The following is a 23626-nucleotide window of genomic DNA, read 5'->3' on the forward strand; positions in this document are numbered from 1 at the left end:
TCTGACATTTTACTTTGCAAAAACAATATTGCGACCTTGTACAGTGTGTAAAAAGAGCTATATACTGCTGCATTCAAAAACATATTGTTCATATCGTAAATCCCAGCATATAAATGTCGGTTTGTTTCTCTGAATGTGGACAAAATGAGGTGGGGAAAACATGTGGAGGGCTTCGACAAGGGAAGGCAGCTTATTCCAGTCCCAGTGCAGGTTGTAGTAAGTCGGTCTGGGTATCAAGACTCAAGTGGAAAACAAGAGAGAGGAAATGTTTGTGTTGCATCTCGGCACTTTCCAGATGCCATGTTTACAGACTTACAGTACGTGAGCGACGTTAATGGAAAGAGTGAGACTTTCGATGCTCTTCAATAGGCAAACAACAACAATCGTGTTTGTCAACAACAACAAGAAAGATCTCATTTTGGGAATTCCCAGCCTAACCTAACACAAACGTAAGGATAAATGTAGGATTTTTTTTAAAAAAGTGAATCACCTAAGTGTGCCAATGTTTTGAATCGGCTCTTGGTTTCCCCACGTGCCTCCACCTCCTGCCGTCGTGACGTCTCGCGGTGGCCTGCCCGTGACGCGCTCGCTTTATTTTGCGTGCGGCCGCAGCGGCGCTACAGCTGAGGAGGACCGGGTCGGCGCGTTTGCGTCGGGTTCACTGTTGGAGTATCGTCTTTAAGCTTTTATACACCGACAGACGTTGCCGCTGGGTGAGCACACAAACGACTCTTGGTTGATCTGGATCGACTACAATGCGATTTTATCCGCAAAACAGCAACGTAAACATCGGCACCTGCTCCGGAGCCATGCACAACAAAGACTGACCCAGCATTGCGCTGTGCGCCAGCAAACGGAGACGTGCTACTCTACGAAACGTCCAAGAAATTCATTTATTTAAAAACCTGCGCTTACATACAGGAGGCTGGTCCTGGACCGCCATACTGCAGGCCGATCCGATCTGATTCGTGTCTGGAAGGTTTAATTATAGCAACACTTGCATACGCGTCTTACTTGTCGCTCGGATATCCAATAACGGACGATATTTCAGGGGTCGAGGAGGAAAATATCAGGCCTCCATCAGCGATTTAATAATCTGATAATTCAACGTTGCGCTCAGACCAGGTTGATGGTTACCATCAGCAGTCCTGCGTGTTCAATGTTCCGTTAAAAAACAGAATTATGTGGGTCAGTCCCGAAGATGTGTTACTGGCGGGCGCATTGTGGATCACTGAGAGAGCAAATCCATATTTCATTCTCCAGAAACGGAAGGGCCACGGGGATGGAGGAGGAGGACTGGCGGGTGAGTCCTGATATCAGTTGCCTGAAAAGTGTCAATACTTTATTTGAATACATAGATTACTGACGGTGACAAGGTGACAACTGACAGTGGTAGTGTTTGTTTTGATGTTCGACACAAACATCCACATGGAATGATAATGATCATCACATGACCTATCAAAGGCCACAGGTGACCTCTCACCCGGATGTGTCCGTTTGCAAAGAGCAGTTACATGTCTGCGGCTGCTTAATACCCTAAGCAATGTATTCACACTCTTATCAGCCTGTGTTTAAAGAACGATAAGTTACACATTTGACCAAACATTCAGACATCATACTGAACCAGTTGTAAGGGACAAAGTCCAGCACATCTACAGCCTAATCATATAATTTCTTAAGAAAGCAGGTCACGTCAGTGTATAGTTTATGGTTGAAATGGTTGACTCTGTTTCTGCCTGCAAGTGAAAAACAACAGCAGTTGTCGTTTTTGTGCAGCTGCTGATGCCTAAACAACAGTGCGTCTGTCTGAACACCGACCACAGACATGGTCTGTTTCCTTGCTCGTGCTGAATCATCCCTGCTCTCCCTTCTCCCACTCCAGCTCCTCCCTCTTGCTTATTTCATCCAAAATGGGTCAAGCAGCAGGAGGAGGAGGAAGAAATTTAACAGCTTCTATGCACAAATTTGGTTCATTTCTTGACCTGAACTAAGCGGATTGCAGCTGATTGAACAGATGAAATGCTGTGCAGCACCTTTGAGGAGATAGAGGAGATAATTATACATATTCCACTTTCACCGTGATATATAAAATTGTTTGGGTCCCGATTTTGACGCTTTTATCTGACACAATCTTAAGCTGGACAACATCTGCAGGTGGCCTGCAAAACTAAGCAGCTGAGTCCCTATAAACCCCTTGTTCCTCCTCTTTTTGTGTATTTAATACTGTTGCGAAACATTAATATTATAAATATGAATTAAATGGGGTGGCACTGTCCCCTCACAACAACAGGGTTCCAGGTTTGAATCCTGGTCTGAGCCCTTCTGTGTGGAGTGTGCATGTTGTCTCTGTGTCTGCGTGGGTTTTCGCCAGGGTTTTCTCCAGGTACTTCCTCCCACGATCCCAAAGACATGCACATTAGGTTAATTGGCTACTCTAAATTGCCCTTAGATGTGCGTGTGTGGTTGTCAGTCTCTGTGTGTCTTCCCTGTGATTGAGTGGCGACCAGTCCAGGCTGACCCCGCCTCTCGCCCGTAGTCAGCTGGGATAGACTCCAGCCCCCCTCCGATCCTGATGGATAAGCAGTATAGAAAATGGATGGATGGATGAATTAAATGATCACAAGCCAGTGGCCACACAGTGAACCTGGTACTTCTGTGACTGTAGCAAATAGAAATGCAGGCATTTTTGGCTTGAGAAATTGATGCCTATACTATTGACTGATCAGTGTTTGGATTCAGCCTGGCACTCACCTGGCCTGAACATGCATCTCTGCCACTGAAGACCAGCCTGACTTAGACTCAGGCAAAATGGCTACAAATCCTCTTTATGGTACCAATCTTCAAATTTTATTTAATGATACTAATGCATTGATTATATCGTGACGCATTACAGTGATTCCCAACTGTTTTTGCTTGTGACCATACAATACAAAGCATTGCCTGCTGACTTCTCGTCATAGCTTGTATTTTTATGAGTAAAATCCACGAACCAATATTTTGTGCAGAAGAATTTCACTTTTATCTTGCAACCCCTTAGATTGATTTTGCGACCCCCTTGTGGAGGCTCCGACCTCCAGGTTAGGAACCACCGATACCATTAGTGTCTGAAAAACTCAAATGAGAAAGCTTTTACAGATTAGATGGGAAGGTCTGTTATGTAGTTAACCCACTTACACACATTATAAATGAAGGTACTTTCTCACATTGAGACAGAAGTCTTTTAAATCAATTTTTACTATAAAACAGTGGTAGCCAAACACACCCGGAGATATTGACAGGAATGCATGCAGGGTATAAACAATATATTTACCAACCCTAGTGTGATGAATAAAGGCTAAATTTAAATAAGTTCTTTTCAGACCTGACGTACAACCAAATGTCATACCCTGGTTGCGCATTTAGGACATAATCTTTGTGATTTGACCCTCCTTTTACGTTAATAATTCAAAATGACACCTGCAGCATCCGTCTTCTCAGTCCCTGGTGAGTTCTTGCCGTGGCAACCCAACATGTGCCGAATGGTGCCAGGGGATCATGTCATTGTTATGTAAATGCTGAGCTTGTTGCGTTGTACTGTGTGCCAGCTGGCACTGAGAGCCCGCTTACCCTGGCGCTGCCTCCGAGCACTTCTTCCAGTGAGCTACCAGCAGCAGCACCAGGACCAGGAGCATTTTACCGAGTCACAAAATCCGCATGTTCAATCTAATGGGACTCGAGCTCCAATGTCGGAGCTAGCAGAGATCTAGTGGAGCTTGCTGAAAAAAGGCAACTTCATATTTGTGTTGCATGAGCTGAGATGGACAGTTGCAAAATCTACGCAGTTCCTTTAGAGAAAATATGAGAAATAATTAACTCCGGAAAGGTTGAGGGATCTGATGTTCCTCCCTTCTGGGTTTTGAACATGTCAGATCTGGAGTCTTGGAGTCTTGTTCTTTCAAAAAAGTTCTTTCAAAAGCTTCTTGAGTCTGACAAGTCAAACAGAGGATGTTCAAAGAGTTTTGGGTCTCCAAATGTCTATTCTCTGTAGTGACCATTAGCAGCTCTCCATGGACCAAAGTTTTTATGTGTAGGTCACGCAAAGACAGGAAAGTCGGGTTAGGTATCAAATCTTTAAGAAAAATAAATAATCTTTTCAAATGTTGTATAAAGAAGGACCAGAAACACACAAGACATTTGGTGAGTGATACTGAATGTGAATATCCGTCCATCCATCCATTTTCTACACTGCTTATCCATTTGGATCGCAGGGGGAGCCGATCCCAGCTGACTACGGGCGAGAGGCGGGGTTCAGCCTGGACTGGTTGCCAGTCGCAGGGCCGACACACAAAGACAGACAACCACACACGCACACCTTGGGGCAATGTAGAGCAGCTAGTTAACCTAATGTGCATGTTTTGGGGATTGTGGGAGGAGGCGGGAGTACCCAAGGCACAGGAAGAACATGCAAACTCCCCACAGAAGGGCCTGGACTGGATTCAAACCTGGAAGCTTGTTGCTGTGAGACGACAGTACTAACCAGTGCACCACCGTGCCACAGTTTAAAAGATGCCAATTTGTCTTAATGAACCCAAAGGCAGGTCAGCAGTATAGGTTGCACCAGTTTCATGTTTAATGTAATTTGCACATTAAACCTGATAAGCTGCCAGCTTTTAACAGTCACTTATAGTCTTATATAATACTTGAATTTGCCTGTACAGTGTTTTGTAGGACAGTGCCAGGACACACAGGAAGTCTCGCATCCAAGACTTATTTGTTGCCTATATGTGGATGTGAACATTGTCATTATCTTCAGAGAGGAAGTAAGAGTAATAAGGCAAAAACCTCCATTAATTAGACTATAAATAAGGGCCGAATCAGACCGTTGTGTCAATTGTTACTCAACTTGATGCAGTGGTGTGTTATAGCATAAATTACACAATAATTTGAGTCACTGTACAACACCATATTTCACAATCTGGCTGCTACAGACAGCCACTCACACTCTTGTTTGTAGGCCACGCTGTTATCTTGAACTTCATGACTTCATGTCAGCCGGTGTTGAGAAATGGTGGAGTTGCTGTAAAACGCATTCGATTGCACATGTGGAGGCAATGAAGCTCACAAATGATGATGACCCAGGCTTGTCTCCGGTTTCTGTTATCTGAAAAAGTATTGATTTTTAGTTTGAGGGAGATTGTGGTACTTTGTGTACGCAGCAGCCGCCTCCCCCCAAAACTGTGTGGTATTATAGATATATATAGATAGAGAGAGAGAGAGTATAAACAAAAGCAGTTTTTTCTCTCATGTTTTTGGTTCAGTTTCTTGTTGTAACATTTCAGAGAAGGTGATTCGATTTGCTCCCACAATAGGGAACCATCATTTTTTGGCTTGTTATGTTCGCCGCCACCACCACCAGTGTTTTACTACCCTCCCAGAAATAATAAACGGCACATGTGTTTTGTTTTGTTGGTTGTTGCATCCACTCATTCAGCAGAGGTGTGAGTTGGAACAAGCAGTCACATGGGCTCTGGTCCGATGAATTAATGCTGCGGAGGCACGCAGTGTTGCTGGTTGTATGTAAACATCAGTCCAACAGGTTTTGTTTCATCTGTTCTGGGTTGTCACTTATGTTAGTCTTACTGGAGGAGGGTGTCAAGTGGTCTTACGTGTTTAGTGGTCTCATTCTTGTGCCTAACACCTCAGTATCCTGCGTAAAACCTCAACTCACATGTCGTAGGCTGAACCATTCGTTACACATTTGCAGTGTCACTTAGGTAAATAATTTCAGACCGTTTTTAAAGGGAGTGCTAACTGGGTAACACATTAAAACAGTGTGAGGTCAGAGTGTGAACTTTCGGCTCTGACTGGTTTTCTTCTTGTAATTTTTTTTTTTTTTTCTTAAATCAAAGAGGAAGTTCACCTCACACTCCACAACAGTTGTTTGTTTCTCAGAAAGGGGGGAGACAACTAAAGTGTTGGGCTGCATTGTCTAATTAGTGTCAGTGTGATTCCTCTCAGCTATAGCTGAACGTCTTTATATTGACTTCCAGTGAATAAGATTGAACCGTCTGTCTCTCTGTCTGTCTCCTTAAGACATGGCTTCCCCTGAAATTGGGAAAACATTCAGCTTTCCTCGCTTGCCTCTCCTCTCTCCCCTCCTCCCCCTCATTCTCTCTCTCTCTCTGTGACTCATACTGTGTTTGTCCCGATGAGCTGCTGAACAAAAATAGCTCGTCTCTCGTGGCAGTTGAATGCATACCTACTCTGAACAAGGAAGAATTTTCATAGCCACCAAAAGCTCAGGAAGTGCTTGGAAAATGGTGTTAAAATGGCGTTATAGCTCACTGCAGGATTCTGCAACTGCAAGCCATTGTGGCACCACTTTCTAATTAGGAAGTTTTCACAAAATGTTTTATGAAGAACAGCTGTTTGGGTTTCCAGACTGTCAAAATCTCACATCAAGTTACATCATAAATTAAGGATCAGAGGTTTCTCATGTCACAATAAGCCAGAAGCAAAATCTAGTAATACAATAGTCAGTAATAATAAAGTGTCCTACAGTAGTCCATCAAGTCTACACCTGTAATTGTGAAGTAGTTTAAGCAATCCTGTGGAGGAACAGTTTCTGTTGCATTCAGAGTTTCTACGCAAAAACTGTGACATTCTGCAGCACTCAAAAACATAATCTGTATTTAGAAAGAAAGGTTTGGGTATAGTTAATTTTCTGACTTGAAATCCATCATAGCAACCAGTAGCCTGTGAATTTGGGACACGTCTCATTGTTTATCTCACTATAAGTTCTATTTCCTGTCTTTGCTCTCCCTGTCTCTTGCCATGTTACCACAGCTGTGTATCAGTGGGTAGACGTGATAGCCATTAGCAAATATGACACATCGCTCACATGTTGATGCTTATGCATGTGAATCCTCATGCATACAGCAACAATGGTATCCGGTAAACCTTTAGATGAATTATGCTTTTCCATTTATTTATTTATTTATTTATTTTATCAAATTAGCACATTCAGGTGACTTTTATCATCGTCTCACCCTTTTAGTTAGCCTCAGACTGGTTGTTATCTGCCTTCATTTATCACCTGATTTCAATCACATGTGACACAATCACATTTAATTTTCATGTCCACAAATGCAACTTTATAACAGCCATAACAGTTTGACCCAGAGCCATATGTGAGGATCACCAGTCCACCATGTCAACAAGTAAACACTAGATGTTTTTCATCCACTCAAATCTTAAATCACAAGACCTCATGGGCTTCCCATGTGCTTAAGCATAGCAAAATGTTCTGAAAGCATCAATGCGCTTAATTTGTCAGGCATCTCACACAGTCCATTATAGTTGTTAATGTTTGTGCTGCTTTGGTTCACAGTGGAACAAATTTACAAGCTCACCTGCATCGTGAGTTAATTTAAGAGTGGGACCTTTTAATTGTTTTTGAGCCAACACAAAAAGTTCTTTATGAAATCTCAAAGTACTTTTCAGTCTTTAATAACAGAATTTTGGGCTCTTACAGGTTTGCTGGTTGGTACCCTGGATGTTGTCTTGGACTCCAGTGCTCGTGTGGCCCCGTATAGGATCCTGTACCAGACTCCTGACTCTTTAGTTTACTGGACCATTGCTCACGGTATGTGCCCTTTAACACTCGGGTCAAAAATTGTGGGGAAAGTGAGGAAAGGAAGCCACCTGGCCTCCAGTCTACTTTGAGAATTGAATCTGTTGACTTGCGTCGCTTCAGGTGATTTTATCTGCACATTTTACTTTTACAGATGTGGGCTCCTCCATTATGGACCCCTCTGTATTTTTATCCCTCTCACACATCTCTTCCCCCAACCACCACATGATGTCTTTAGCCTCTGAATGCTAAGCATTACATCATGCCCCAGTAGTTTTAAAGGACAGGATTGCAGGAATGTTTGCAGGAGTTGATATCAAATATGGGTGGATGTTAGGTTTTTCAGCTCGACACGTGATGGGTTTTCATTGTGATCTCGCATCTTCAGCTGTTGTTCACAATACAGTAATCTGCATCTTCTGTGTGTGCAAAGTGCTTCCTCTGTGGTCATGTGAATTAGCAGTTGCACTCAGGATCTGCTTTTCATTTTTACTATCATTGAATATGAAATTATCCTCACTATATGTCAGGAAAAGCTTTGACATTTCCAACACAAAAAGCTGCAACAATTGTTTGATTAATACATTTTCTTGATGAATCAGTTGTTTAAGTACTGAGCTGTGAAAAGCACAAATTGATACTCAGAACTCCTTATTTTCTCTGACAGCTGACTAAAACCGGCAAATCACCACATTTGAGAAGCTTGAATCAGTTGATTTTTTTTCATTCTAGCTAAAAAAATGACTTTAACCATTAGTTGATCATCAAAACTGCTTGACTTATTTGATGGTTGACTGATTTGTGAATCAGCTCATCATTTCAGATTTACAAAAAAGATTTATGTGAAATATATCAAACGAGATCTGCATTGGCTCAGGTTCTTCCTTTGACTTTGTAGTGTTGCAGACTCGATTACCTTACTGTGTTGATGTGTTGGAACGCATGTATGTGGAATAAAACAATTTGGTAATGCACAGAGTTGGATCAGAATGATTAAAAACATTATGGTAATAGGATCAAACTGTTTAATTAGTTCTAGTTTGAATTTCATTAGAGATGGGACTCTGTTAAGACAGAGATGGGCAGAGATGTGAAGCCGTGTGCTTAATTCAGCAGTACCTTGGTAAATGTGTCAATTAAATTAGTTTTATTTGTGTTCCATTTCTGAAATGGAAGCCTACACAAGATGAGCCCGGCTTTGAAATGGTAAATTGAACCCCACTTCTCCTCCCTCTCCACCCCTCCAAACCTTTATGTCTTCAGCCCAGAGATAACAGAGAGTGGAGCAGTCTGGCAGACGAGGCTAATTCAGTGAATGTGCACTCACTGAAGGGCTGCTCGCAGCAGTGTTGAGGGATAATGGAGCACAATGGCAGCCATTACTGCAATCAGTTTCTCCTGCGGCCAAAAAAAAAAAATCTGTTTTAACCTCGCTGATTACAGTAACAAAATTACTAATTTTAGTGTTGCTGTTTGAAGAGAAAATGGATGACATGCATTTCATTTTACTCTTTGCTCTTCACATCGACTCTGATGCTTTTGCCATTGTTAGCCTGTCATCCACTTTAAGAGGATCTTCCAGCTGTGGAAAGAATATTAAAGAATATAAAATACTTCAGTGTCTGACATAAGAATTAGTAACTCTTCCATAAATCCATGTGACACAGTGCCAGTTATTTCTGAAACGCAACACCGTCATGTTCCTCCTGGGAACCCAGCGGCTGAGTGCACTGACTTCACCCTCCTCACTCCTCTGCAGGAAGCTCCCGAAAAGAGATCACAGAGCACTGGGAGTGGCTGGAACACAACCTGCTGCAGACTCTCTCCATCTTTGAGAATGAGAATGATATTACCACCTTTGTCAAAGGAAAGGTCCAGGTAAATAATCAAAAAATGCATTTTGATGCTTGGACTTATGTCCTGTGTGAAACAATTGTTGTCACAGACATTCAGAGTGTAGAACAGGCACACTACTCTGATGGGTCCCCAGTAAGTTTAATTAATTGGCCGTGATCTGCATGATTAAGAGTCAATTCACTTTCAGGCTGGCCCCGACAGTGCTGCATAACACTTTCTGATACTCTTATGGAGTATCAGAAAGGTGGATGATCCAGGCATGAAGTATTACAATAATTACAATAGATGAAAAAAATTTATTTTGCAAGAACATGATGAATCCACTTCATCACAATATTCACAACAACACAATAAATTACATGTTCAAAAAAAACCTTTTCTGCAATCTGCATAGAAACTAAAAAGTCAGTTTCTTCCGTCTGAAATATCAGTGTAATGCTAACAAAATGTTAGCATTACACTGTTACAAAATATTGTAACAGAATACCATAAATACATCTTTAACCACGTGGAAAAAAATACATTGCACATATAAGTCTATTATAGAAAAGGTTGCTAGCTTAAATTTATGATATGAGTGACGTGCTTTAGCTGTTTGAGTTAAAACATCCTCCAGCCAGCATTTATGGTGGTGCACACTCTTTGATACAAAGACAATCAGTTGTCAGGTGTGCAGTGTAGAGAAGGCCATTAAGTCGTCAAAATGTAGCAGCCCATTTTACCATGCATATAACAATGTAAAATTTGGGTTTTAGTATTTAAAACATCAGTCACAAAGACTCTGCTGCACCTCACTTTACAATCCCATTTTTTCAAGCTTCAGTCTGCTTCATTCTGTCTCTTTCCACCTTGCCACAGGGGATCATCGCAGAGTACAACAAGAACCACGATGTCAAAGAGGATGACGACACCGACAAGTTCAAGGAAGCCAGCGCCAAGTTTCGTAAGCTGTTTGGGATGCCGGAGGAGGAGAAGCTGGTCAACTATTACTCCTGCAGCTACTGGAAGGGCAAAGTGCCCCGACAGGGATGGCTGTACCTCAGCATCAACCACCTGTGCTTCTACTCCTACTTACTAGGAAAAGAAGGTTGATATATATAGATATATACTGATATTTCTGTCTTTTTACCCCACAGTTATTTTTGCTGGGCTAGATAGTAACTGTACAGCAACAGAATCTTCTAATAACATAAGAATGAGAGGCAAAGTATTTATGGTTATTTTTTCCTGTGTTTTACATATTGCTCATATCTTAGTTTTAACATAAATGTCAGATGCCCTATAAAATTTATTTCATTCACAATTGGAAGCTGTTCATCCTTAGTTTCGTGGGTTTGCTTCCACCTATTTTCCTTTGAAATTTCCTTTCCTCTTTTTTAGTTGGCAGCCACAAGCATTTTAAAGACATTCATCTGGTGCCAACTTACCTTGGATCGTACTCATGCATAAACAGATATTTTAGATATTTTCATTATCTTTTTTTTTGCAATCTTGCCAGGTCCAAGTCCAGGCAAGATGAGAATGATAAACAGACCTTTTTGACCTCACTGCTTCCTACATTGCTTTTGTCCCTGAGAAATTTAAACTTTGAAGTCACAAAATAAAGGTGGTCTTTGTCTGACTGACCCAAATATTAATACAGTCTCCCTGGGGTATCTCCTCTCCCACTTGTTGGTCCATCTGGAGTTTCGTTTAGAGTTTCTAAACAATTAGATTAAGATTAGTATCCTCTGTGTGTTTTATTTATTCATTGCAGGCATCTCTGACTTGAAGATATGTGAAGAAGTCTTTGATTTTTAAAGACTGTTTTCATTTCAGCCTGTAAACCCCATGTCTAAACCGTATATCAAACTGTGCATCATGTCAGTTTTCTTGCATGCTTCTCTTCAGCTATATCCTGAGAGTTACATTTAGTCTATTGGCTCATACTGATGTATCTGTCTGTCTTTGCCAGTCAAACTGGTGGTGCGTTGGGCAGATATCACCCAGCTGGAGAAGAGCGCCACCCTCCTGTTGCCCGACGTGATCAAGGTGAGCACCCGCATCAACGAGCACGTCTTCTCCGTCTTCCTCAACATCAACGAGACTTTTAAACTGGCGGAGCAGCTGGCCAACATCGCTATGCGTCAGCTCCTGGACAACAAAGGCTTTGAGCAGGACCGCTCGCTGCCCAAGCTCAAGAAGAAATCACCCAAGAAGGTGTCTGCACTCAAGAGGTAAGAAAAGAACTGAAGCGTAGCATGAATAGTTGGGTGCATCAGTAAGTGCTCTTTGAGCATGTTTATGACATACGATGGACTGAACATTAACGAGTTATGGTTGGTAGAGTAGTTGGTCTTTCAGACTCTTCAACAACAGAGGATAAAAGTCTACGATGGTGTTGTACATCCAGGTTTTAAAAGCTACAGTGGATAGCATGTGTTAGGAAATACAAATGTGAACTCTCGCCCTTAAGAATGGCTTCAAGATCCCAATTTTGTTTGGTTGGTGCATTTTATGTAAGCGTGATTCGGTATCACAGCAGTTTCATTGTAATATCAGTCCACATAGATGGAGATAGATAGATAAATACTTTATTGATCCCGAGGGAAATTCATGGGGTTGTATGATGGTTGCTCTTGCATAACACTGTATCTACACAGACACCTCATTGTCTGCCCAGATTCAGTCATTCAGCTAAATTGTGTAACACCAAGAAAATAAACTATACACTGAGCTGTAATTTGGAATTTATCAGCCTATAGTAAACCAGTATTATGTTGAATGGGAGGAGTTTTTTGTATTTCACCCTTTTGCTTTCCAGACACTGTAAATGTCTGTAAATCTGTCCTCTAATATGACTCTGCATTTATTCTTTAGGGATTTGGATGCCAGAGCTAAGAGTGAGCGTTACCGAGCACTCTTCCGTCTGCCCAAAGATGAGAAACTGGACGGACACACGGACTGCACCCTGTGGACCCCATTTAACAAGATGCACATCCTGGGTCAGATGTTTGTTTCCACCAACTACATCTGCTTTACCAGCAAGGAAGAAACGCTTTGTAGCCTCATCATCCCGCTACGAGAGGTGAGATGTTCGGTCTGAATGTCTCCCTCTGAGTGTAAACTTTGCAAGATGGTAGATTTTGCAAATAACTTCAACTTTTCAACACCATGGTCAAAAAGGCATCATCAGCAGTGGCAGAAATTAAAGTGCGAAGTCATTGTGTTGGCACTGTCAATCTGCTTTAGAAAGACGCACACACACACACACACACACACACACGCACACTGTGTATACAAATGCAGCTACCATGCTGAGTCAAAAGCAAGTTAATATGAAAACAGGAAGCCACTGTAGCTGCACCGTTTAGTAACAAAAGTCTCTGTGTAAGAACTTCTCTGTGTGCTACTGTCTATGTTAATTAAATTGGTTAGGAAACTCCTTAATGTACTTTATAAGCAGGCAACATTTGAACTATTCTCACAAAAAAGACGTAGTTTGTTAGTTAATTGACTATTGTGTTTTATCTATGTCAGTTTGCTTATCATAGAATTAAAAGCTGATTATTTTGTTCTTAAATTAAAATTCCTGTTCATGACACATTTGTTTATGATGGTTGTGACTGCTTGTCATTTACGGCTTGGTTTTTGTGGATGTTATTTCAGGTGACCATTGTGGAGAAGGCGGACAGCTCCAACGTGCTGCCCAGTCCGCTCTCCATCAGCACCAAGAATCGTATGACCTTCCTGTTCGCTAACCTGAAGGACCGCGACTTCCTAGTCCAGAGAATTTCTGACTTCCTGCAGCAGACCACCTCCAAGATCTACATCGAGAGGGAACTTACTGGCAGCCTAAACAGCTCAGACGATGAGGTGAAACATTTGGGTGTCTGCCTTGATATTGTTCTTTTGCTTCTTAAACACCAAGTTTACTGTAACTGAATACAAAATATGTGAATAATCATAAAAAGAAACTCAAAATCTTGACTATTAAATGTGTGCCCGCCTTTCAGGTTTGCTCCCAGCATGGATCTCTGCTCTCCAGCAGTCCACAGCACAGTTTGGGCTCGGAAAGCGAGCGTACGTTCAACCTGAACGACAGCAGCGTGCCCACGGCCACACAAGCCCTCATGACCATGTATCGCCGCCGCTCACCCGAGGAGTTCAACCCCAAGCTCGTGAGTTGAATGCACTTTTGTGGAGTACAGTTAAGACAGCATTTAATCTCGAGGACCATGGAAGAGCATGTAATGACACCTTATCTAATAATACACTAATTCCTTTTTACTTCTGTTAAAGTCTGTTTCTAGACTTGGATTCTAAGTTATCACATTGTACATTTTTTGCTTTGCTATAGTTACCATTTTCACACCATCACACTGCATGGAGATTAAGCTGTATGGAGGATTGCTGCTAACTGCAACTTTGCTAAATTTTCTGTCTCTCAGGACCTTTTGTTAATTTCAGTTCAGTGGAATAGTTTCAGTGGAATAATTTGTGGAGTGTGCAAGAAATCAGTCTATTATAAACAAGTATTTTAGTTCAGCCCACTGATGTGGAATAGTTAAAGCAGGATTCTGACAAAGTAGAGAGTTATTGTACTTGAACTACTGCATCTCATGAAATTGTTTTCCCTCTTTGCTCAGGCGAAGGAGTTCCTGAAGGAGCAGGCATGGAAGAACCACTTTGCAGAGTATGGACAGGGTGTGTGTATGTACCGCACTGAGAAAACGAAGGAGCTGGTCCTCAAGGGGATTCCTGAGAGCATGCGAGGAGAGCTATGGCTGCTCTTCTCTGGTGAGTAAACGTTCAGGGGGGCCTGAGAAAAAGGCTTAAAACACCTTAAGCATACAGTACCGCAAATGAAGGTCGTACATTGTACCTAATGAGATCACACCCTTCGTACTATGCGCTCACACTTGATCATAACCTCACATGATACATATTTTAAACAGGTGTCATCTATTCAAACCCTGCTGACAAATACAAGACACAGTATAAACACTGCAATAACTAACGTGGGACAAGAATAAATAAGAACATTTTTTTAAGTTACTCCTAAAAAAAACATGTGCAAAGACATGGTAGAGATTCATTTGCCACTTTGTTATTGGTGTAGCGTTCATAACGATTCAGATTGTTCAAGACAGGAGTTGTTTTCCAAACACTCAAACCTCTGAGAATGTGCCTACACGCCAGCATTAAAGAAGCAAGTGAAAAGTAAGGACTTTTTAAGGACTACTGGGTTAGGAGCGGAGAGAAGAGTCGAGAAAACCTTTTATTTTCTGGGAAGCAAGTGGTTTGTGACTTTCATTGTTAAATTTATTCAGGTATGCTGCAAGCTCCAGACTTTCTTGTTTACCGGCACAGACGTGTTATGCACCAGCAGCAGCTTGTACTGATCCTCACCTGAGGAGTGCTGGGTTACAAACAGCTCCTCCTCCTCTCTCGGGTGGCCCACTTACGGCTCGCTCGGCCGTCGTCATAGCTGCATTGTGTTCACCTTAGTCACACTGACCTACACTTTGTCAAATGATCTTTCCTTTCACTGATTGCCTTACTAGAAAAACATTTTTCCGTGCTTATTCGAAACATTCCTAATTGGTGTCTGTTTATAGAGCAAAGGGTGTTAAAACCAGTTTGGCGAGCTTAATATACACATGTACTGAGGTATCTGGATAACTGGGCTGAGTAAAACCTGGAACCCTGTCAAACCTGAAACCCTGATAATACGTTTATTATCGTGTATGTTTACTTTCCATTCAGTCGTTGTACAGTTTTTTAACATTTGTAACATTTACTGTTTTAATGCTTTCTTCAGTTAAGATACATTATTGAATACAGAGATACAACATGAGACAGCCTTAATGTGACAATACAGATTGTAAAGCATATTTTGAGGAGTTAATATGAACAGTAACTACAAGTAAGTGTGACACAAAAAGAAATGTATTTCTGTAGAAAAGAAGAGTGTAAATTTATGGCAGTCTGGAAAAAAAATCTGCAAAAACAAACAAAACAATTTTGTTTTTTAAAGATGTGTTTTGTTTTTTTTTGGTGAGATGTCTTCATCATCTTATCTTTCTTTTTTTTAACCTCAATCCTTTCTTTATCCATTAATTTGCTATGATATTAATTTGCTTATTTTGTTACTTGTGCAAATGATGACTCAAGACTAAGGGTTCAACATGAAGAAGGAATTAAATGATAGGTTCAAAATTAAAATAAAGGAAAAACTGGGTCTATATTCTTCCAAAGTGACTGCACAAATTATTATTTGTAATGAAATTATAATATTTTGTTCCTTTGAAGAACCTCCATGCAAGAAACAGAAGCTCAGATATCACATCCACGGATGGGTACAATGATGGACGGTTGGAAGAAAGTAGATCGTAGTCAGCAGCTTTTTTGTTTCATACTTCACTTGTATATAGCAGATGTCTGTGAGGGATATTTTTCTTTTCTTAAAGTTATTTCTATAGATCTGTGTTTCTCATCATGGACTTCTGCTGCTGTGATACTTAAATCTCCCCTGCCTAAGATCAAAAAAGTTGACGTTATATTTATAGAACTTAAATATTTAATGCCCACTTTGCTTGTTATCACTCTCTTGCGGTTATCTGACAAAGAAGCTGGTTTAACTTTTAAATCTTGTCTTTTCTTAGGGGCGATTAACGAAATGGCCACCCACCCCGGGTACTACGAGGACCTGGTGGAAAAGTCGATGGGCAGGTACAACCTGGCAACAGAGGAGATAGAGCGGGACCTGCACCGCTCTCTGCCCGAGCACCCGGCCTTTCAGAATGAGATGGGCATCGCTGCCCTCCGCAGGGTCCTCACAGCCTACGCATTCAGAAACCCCAACATCGGATACTGTCAGGTACACGCACTCCTCTTCTGGTTTTGACATGAACTGACAGAAACCTTGCAGCCCTTGACACTACTTGAATTTCTGTTTTCTCCCTCGACACCGCAGGCTATGAATATTGTGACATCTGTGTTGCTGCTCTACGCTAAAGAAGAAGAGGCTTTTTGGCTGCTTGTGGCGCTCTGTGAACGTATGCTGCCTGACTACTACAACACTAGGGTTGTAGGTCAGTATGTGCATATGTGTTTTAGGGTGTTTGATTTGACAGTGTTATATTTCCTTAAAACCCTGTTTTCTTCCCTTGCTGTTCCCCAGGAGCCCTCGTCGATCAGGGCGTGTTTGAGGAACTCGCCCGCGAGTATGTTCCCCAGCTGTACGACTGCATGCAGGACCTTGGCGTCATCTCCACTATCTCGCTCTCCTGGTTCCTCACCCTCTTCCTGTCTGTCATGCCGTTCGAGAGCGCCGTGGTGGTGGTGGACTGCTTCTTCTACGACGGCATCAAGGTCATCTTTCAGCTCGCACTCTCGGTGCTGCACGCCAACATCCACCAGCTGCTGGGCTGCAAGGATGACGGAGAGGCCATGACCGTACTGGGCAGGTAATGAGAGGCCAAAGTGACAAAATGTCAAAACTCTGAGTATTCAGGGTGTCTTTCCGCATTCCCCTATCCCCTGTCAGTCTCTTTATTCAGTCACAGAACACAAACATTACTGTAGCTGAAAATCCCCAAAACCGTTTCATCATTTATCTGACATTTCTGACATTTGTGTACTGTAGATACTTGGACAGTGTGACCAATAAGGACAGCACACTCCCTCCCATCCCCCACCTGCACTCCCTACTGACAGACAATGGAGAACCACATCCAGAGGTCGACATCTTTAAACTGGTCCGCAGCTCCTACGAGGTATTCAATCCGAATCACATTGTGTGTTTGGAGTACTTTGTCCTCCTCCATGTTCATCTGTCCATTTGTCGTCAATTTCTTTTTCTCAACGAAGCTCTAATGTTACAACTTTCAGTAAAATGTTGTAATATATTTTCAGTTTAATTTGAACGTTAATTTAACTTTAAATGTAAGTCACAGGGACTCCCAGTTGTCTCCTCTGACTCATCTGTTTTACCTTTTGTGACAGAAATTTGGTTCAATCCGAGCAGATGTGATTGAACAGATGCGTTTCAAACAGAGACTGCGGGTGATCCAAACCATTGAAGACACAACTAAACGCAATGTGGTGAGGATCCACTGACTTCCTCTTATAGAAACTGCATTTAGGCATAAGACACAGCAACACCTCCAAAAGTCTCTTAATTCTGCAGGTCAAATTAGATTAGAGCTTTGAAACTGAATAACTTACCTTCCGGTCATTATTAGATACTCTGCTTTCACTTTTTATTATATTTTTACCTCTTCGCCTTCTAGTTTTACTTACTGTGGCTATATTTATGTTTCAGGTGAGGACAATTGTCACAGAGACCGCCTTCAGTATCGACGAGTTGGAGGAGCTCTATGTGCTCTTCAAGGTGACTTACAGCTTACACATTATATGTCGTGGGAGCTTTAGAAAACTCTCTCACCTTGTTTGTGTACCTCCTGTTCTGCCGTTATGCTAAAAGTGAAGTATAAGTCCTTTGGTCGTTGCAGAGAAAATAAATGGCCTAGGAGATTAGCCCCTAGTTTCTTTTTTATTTCTCAGACGTGACAGAGTGCAGCTATGCTAATGGTTATTGTTTATTATTTAAAACACTTTAATATTGGCCTCTTCAGAGTCAGTAAAAGGCAGCTCTGTCCTAATTTTTTTATATTTCAGTTTGCACAGGATCTTTGACAGTTTTTACCCCTCTCTTCCCCTCTTCAGGCAGAGCACCTGACCAGCTGTTACTGGGGCGGCAGCAGCAACCCCACAGAGCGTCATGATCCCAGCCTGCCCTACCTGGAGCAGTACCGCATCGACGTGGAGCAGTTCAAAGGCCTGTTCAAGCTGCTTTTCCCCTGGGCCAATGGAGCCCACTCAGACCCCCTGGCTGTGCGCTTCTTCCGTCTTCTTGACCAAAACGGAGATGCCCTCATCAATTTTCGGGAGTTCATCAGTGGCCTGGGTAAGAAGAGTAAGGTTTTGCTTGCATCCTTTGGAAGTTTTACGATTTGGTGTTTTACGCTGTTACGCTGGTCCTAATTCAGGATGATGCATCACATCTGGAGCTCTGATGTGTCTAACCTGTCACCTTGTTGTGTTGTAGGTGTTCTGTGTCATGGGGACCTTACAGAGAAGCTGAAGCTCCTCTACAAGATGCACGTCCTACCTGGTGAGTGTGCAGCGATGGAGTTGCTCATCTCGGAAAGTCGCCTTTAGGAAACTACAGAACGTACTCAATGGCGCAGGATTATTAGCTTTACAGAAAAGAGGTGACACAGTGGAAAGAAAGCCTTTGAGCTCTTTGTCTTGGTTTAATTTTGTCCCTTTTTTAGATAACCAACAAAAAACTCACTGTTTTATATTCAGCCCAGGTTTGATATTTATTAACATTTTGACATGAAGTTTAATTTAATTTAACCAGTCAGTTTTAGAGGTTTGTTTGTAATCTGATTGATAAATGTATCTAAAAATGCAACCTATCGAAAGTAACTTCATGATCACAATTAGGATATATTAGGATATAAAAAGAATGGTTAACATGATGTTTTCAGAAGCCAAATTAAATTTTAACAGACTCCTAAATTCTTTACTCCCAGAAATCACCCACGAGCAGGAGGAGCCAGACTCTGCTTTTGAGGCCACTCAGTACTTCTTTGAAGACATAACTCCAGAAACATCCATTGGTAAGGACCTAAGGTGACGTCTTGTTGTTTTTTGGGTTTTTTTCTTTGTGATTACACAAATGTTGATGTTGGATCTCGGTTACTCTGTCGTCAGGTCATGACTCCAGGTGCAGAAGTGAGAGGGATGATGGCTTCGTTAGAGTTACATTCAAGACTGAAAAAGGTGAGCAGCAGAGTCATGTACTACAGAAAGAATAAAAGTCTGAATGTACAGAAGTAAAATAACATACTATATTGATCCGTTTGTCTGAAAGCAGCAAGAAGTTTAGCAGTTTAAAAAAAAAAAAAAAAAGAAGAAGTTTTATTTCGCACAAAAAAAGGAAGCCTATTTCCACTGGTTTGTCTGCAACAACATGTGAACATATGTGCATGATGCTAACAGCCAGCTATACGTACTTATACTGGCGCCAATCCAAAATTTGTATTTACCGAAGAAAAGGGGAAAAAATTCTGTTCGGGCTTTATATCACAATAGAGAAACAGGCAGACAGTGATTATGAACATACAACGCTTAACACTTAAAACACCTTCTTTGTACCTCCTACAGTGAAGAAACTGAACACGCCTGAATATCGGCACTACCTAAAACTGTGGAATGAGGAGACAAAACCTAAACGAGAAAACACAAAAGACCTCCCCAAGCTCAATCAGGTAAGATTTCGCCCTCTGTATCAGTTTTTATACTCAGTATACGTATGAGACACTCAATTACTGTAGAGTACCTGATCTTGTATGTTTCTTTTTCCCTCCAGAGCCAGTTTATTGAGCTTTGCAAGACCCTGTACAGCATGTTCAGTGAGGACGTTGCAGAACAGGAGCTCTATCACGCCACAGCGACAGTCACCAGTCTGCTGCTGGAAATGGGAGAGGTGGGAAAGCTCTTCTCCTCATCGGGCAGGAAGGACCACAACGTGGAGGGTAATCCAGAGCAGAGCATGTGTAGGAGAGATCCCAAAACCACCCAGGAGGTCGTATCTGACAGCATATTCAAGCAGCGGGACCAGAGTGACGGCTTTGTCCCCGCAGGTCTGGAGAGCAAGCCGAGCCCCTGTGAGGAGGGGAAAGGGGACGAAGGGTCGGAGCAGCTGCCACCGATGCAAGACATCAAGCTGGAGGACTCGTCTCCTAAAGACACGGGCGTATCATCCGCCATGCTCATCTCGGATGATGAAACCAAAGATGACACCTCAATGTCATCTTACTCGGTGCTCAGCGCAGGCTCCCATGAGACAGATGAAAAGCTGCAGTGCGAGGACATTGCAGACGACACAGTGCTGGTGCGTAGCGACAGCTGCTCCAACGAGGGGAGAAGTAACCGGCCCCACGGCGGGGGACACAACGACAGAGGGCTGCCTCACAGCACCAGCATCGATAAAGACTGGGCCATCACGTTTGAGCAGTTCCTCGCGTCTGTGCTCACCGAGCAGGCTCTGGTGCATTACTTTGAGAAGCCAGTTGAGGTGGCGGCTCGTATAACTAACGCTAAGAATGTTCGTAAAGTTGGGCGCCCGCTGCTGTCAACAAGTGACTATGAGATCTCTCTGTCTGGCTGAGGGCCTTTTCTCAGTGAGATTTCACTTTTAAAGAAAGTGACTTTTGTTCTTTCAAAAGGGAAACACGGTTGTCAGTCGTTGGCGTAAAAATGTCTCAGTGAATTTTAGAGGACAGTGAAGGTAAATGTAAAATGTATGTGTATGATAGTGGAATGAATGTGACCAAAAACTGCTATTAGGAAAGTATTTTACCAGATGTGAAAGACTTTTGTTATATCAATCACTAGATTCTGTCCAACTAAGAGGGAACAGGATGTGAATATTAAGGTTTGCTCATATGAAATCAGTGTGAACATGTAGTTAGCTGTACTTTATAAGGCATAATACATAGGAGTTAACATTGTAATCTCTAGCACTTGTTAGGCAATGTAGATGTAAATGTCCACAGATACATTACAGTTCTAAACCAAGATATTGATAGTCTGCGTACAATCACCTAACATTATATCTGGTCAAACTACTGCTTCCTCACTTTTATGGTGCCATTTGCTGTTGATCACAAAATCTTATTAGTTTGTCATCGAATGACAGTATGGGAAAAGACAAAACAGAGCTGTGAAAATTCAAAGATAAAGTGAATTTTCATGCACTGTTGTGTAAACTCTTCTTAAGCTAAAGCAGTGTGTCACTATTGTCTCTTTTAACACACCTCATACTCTTATCTATGACTTCCTTGACATTCACTCCCTAAAATTCCTGCAGTATGTCAAATTACAAAACGATGTATACAGTAATAACGATTGCAACAGAAAAATGATACAAACACATTTTGTTTTTTAACACAAAAGAGAACAACTCACACCTGATTGTTAAGGAATTCAAAGGAAGGTAAGTGTGCTAAAGTAGGATTACACTAAACAAACAAAAAAAACCCACTTAATTTAATGACGAGCCTGCACTTTATGTTTTTAACATAATGTGATTCACTAATATGTGCTTTGCTTGCCATTTGCGTAGCTGTTGTTGTCTGCACTCCCAAATTAAAATGCCTTTTCTTCCTTCTTTTGTTTACATTTTAATCTTTTTGCTCTGTACATTTTTACACTGCTGTTTTCAAGTTGTTTTTATGTAACTGTTTTTTTTATTTTAAACGTCCAGGTGTTATTACTCTGGAATCTGATGCATTGTGTATCATCTGATTAAAAATTTGAGTATGACTGACTCTCTGCTGCACAGTACAGTAACATCTCGGGTCTTTTTCCATCTCCTCACTCACAGACTGAGTGCTGCTATGTGACTAAGAGCGTTACTCCCCTCTGGTGGAAGATCACTGTAGTACCAAGGAGGACTCTTTCTCCTGAAGACAAGCCAAGGTTCAGCCACTTCAAATACCGTATGATTCCACAGACTCAAACATTATCGCTTATTTTTGAGCTAGTTTAAATTTATATAAATACAGTGTACTGCATATTATTATTATTTTTTTAGCAGAAAAAGTAACTTAATATGACTTCACTCACAGTGACGGGAGTCTGCAACAGATCTTTCTTTCTTTCTGACTTTCACACTAATGCATGCCAGTGGCTGTCTAGCATTACACTTAAACCTATATATATATATATCATACACCTATATATCATGGTTATAGATATTTTTTTTTCTCCTCTACACTAAATTGACAGCTAAAGCTTACATATTAAAATTTTAAACACAAAACATACATTCAGTGCGTGACGCTCAGCGATACGCTTCTTGATTTGACCCCCAGGGCCTCCAGGAACTCTGCCTTCCTCACACTGTAAAAACACATGCAGTTTAGGCTACTTGGTGTCTCTAAATTGCCCGCAGACTTGTGGTGAAACCCCTCTGTGCTGAGTATTTTTACACTCTAGTATTACTACTTTTACTTTAGTAAAATCTAAATTTTTTTCTCCCAGCGAACACACACCATCCTGCTTCAAAATTTCAAATTGTCTCTTCAACAAGTACAACAAGTTTTCTTTTCTTTCCTCTGCAAGTTGACAACCAGTTGGTTTGTGCTAAAAAGCAAACTTTACTAAGACCCAGATGATGTTTTGACATGAGCCTTGAACACAACTGTATTAAACCTCAGCTGGTGACGTAGCCTCCCTACTGGGGTTGTGGCTCTGGTTAACCAATCACAGCAAAATGAGCTCACGAGACTTACTGCAAATTGAAAATGAGGCTTCCTGTCTCAGACACATGACAAGGCTACAAATGATTAATCTATCAGAAATTAGGTTTGTTGCCAGAATAGATGAAATATTGTTTGTATCTATGCAGGGGTCAGCTGGGTTGTCTAAATCTTTGCTTTCCTGAAATTATAAAACCTGCAAAGTTATTATTATATCTTTATTATCATTATTTCAGCCTTTCTAGTTTAACATTTAAACCTATGTAAAAACTAATGCAGTCTAATACACTGGGACTGCAATAAATCTTAGTTCATTCATGAACTAAGATTTATTGCAGTTCATGAATGAACTAAGATTTATTGCAGTCCCAGTGTGTTAGTTCATTCATGAACATTTGTTGAAACTGTTTAAGAGACGTGTCGAATCAACATTGAAGATTGTACTTTGAGGTGTTGTTGAATCGTATTACATTTTATGGAGAGGTTATTTCCAAAATTTAGTTTATCCCCAGTGATGTACAGTTCACAGGATCAGCAAAAAAAATATGAGAAACACGTCTCACTACAACACAATCCAATACAGCTCAACAGAAAACACATTATATAGCCTCCAAAGTGAGCAGAAAGTTGAATCAACACAACAGCAGTCTCAACACCAACCGATTTTAACCTTCATGAATGTGGGGGTTTTGTCGGACTGCATCAGATTAAGCTTGGGGATCTAATAAACTAGCAACTCAATGTTGTAGGGGCCACATTATTCCTTTTTTCTACTCCCCAAAATCTGATTTTCCAGTACTGTTTGAAAAGTCACATCAGTTGGACTTACTGCGAG

The 23626-nt window shown here is 41.4% G+C and overlaps 1 protein-coding gene across 2 annotated transcripts; it reads left to right on the forward strand.

The window, feature by feature from the left end:
- Nucleotides 1–583: 583 nt before the first annotated feature.
- Nucleotides 584–22080, forward strand: tbc1d9 (TBC1 domain family, member 9 (with GRAM domain)). Of its 2 annotated transcripts, XR_006845708.1 has the most exons (22): nt 584–1303; nt 7514–7624; nt 9372–9490; nt 10328–10556; nt 11424–11685; nt 12329–12536; nt 13118–13324; nt 13465–13629; nt 14098–14248; nt 16117–16331; nt 16428–16545; nt 16635–16920; nt 17100–17229; nt 17459–17557; nt 17778–17846; nt 18182–18422; nt 18564–18629; nt 19057–19143; nt 19238–19306; nt 19691–19794; nt 19896–20816; nt 21915–22080. XR_006845708.1 is itself a non-coding variant. In XM_046416091.1 (21 exons), the coding sequence occupies exons 1-21, from the start codon at nt 1183–1185 to the stop codon at nt 20694–20696; spliced, it is 3858 nt and encodes a 1285-aa protein (XP_046272047.1). In that variant the 5' UTR covers nt 584–1182; the 3' UTR covers nt 20697–21874. The 2 variants fall into 2 exon arrangements, 1 of the variants encoding a protein (XP_046272047.1); XM_046416091.1 differs by lacking the exon at nt 21915–22080 and having other exon boundaries at nt 19896–21874.
- The last annotated feature ends 1546 nt before the right edge of the window (nt 22081–23626 follow it).

Source organism: Scatophagus argus, chromosome 2, assembly GCF_020382885.2.
Source record: "Scatophagus argus isolate fScaArg1 chromosome 2, fScaArg1.pri, whole genome shotgun sequence".
In the NCBI taxonomy this organism is placed as follows: Eukaryota; Metazoa; Chordata; class Actinopteri; family Scatophagidae; genus Scatophagus; species Scatophagus argus.

Bases quoted from the DNA above. Each gene is read 5' to 3' on its own strand.
- tbc1d9 (XM_046416091.1), top strand. From the start codon at position 1,183: ATGTGGGTCAGTCCCGAAGATGTGTTACTGGCGGGCGCATTGTGGATC. The intron at 17,558-17,777 runs GTGAGGATCCAC...TTTATGTTTCAG, and splicing joins ACACAACTAAACGCAATGTG to GTGAGGACAATTGTCACAGA. The intron at 18,423-18,563 runs GTAAGAAGAGTA...GTTGTGTTGTAG, and splicing joins GGAGTTCATCAGTGGCCTGG to GTGTTCTGTGTCATGGGGAC.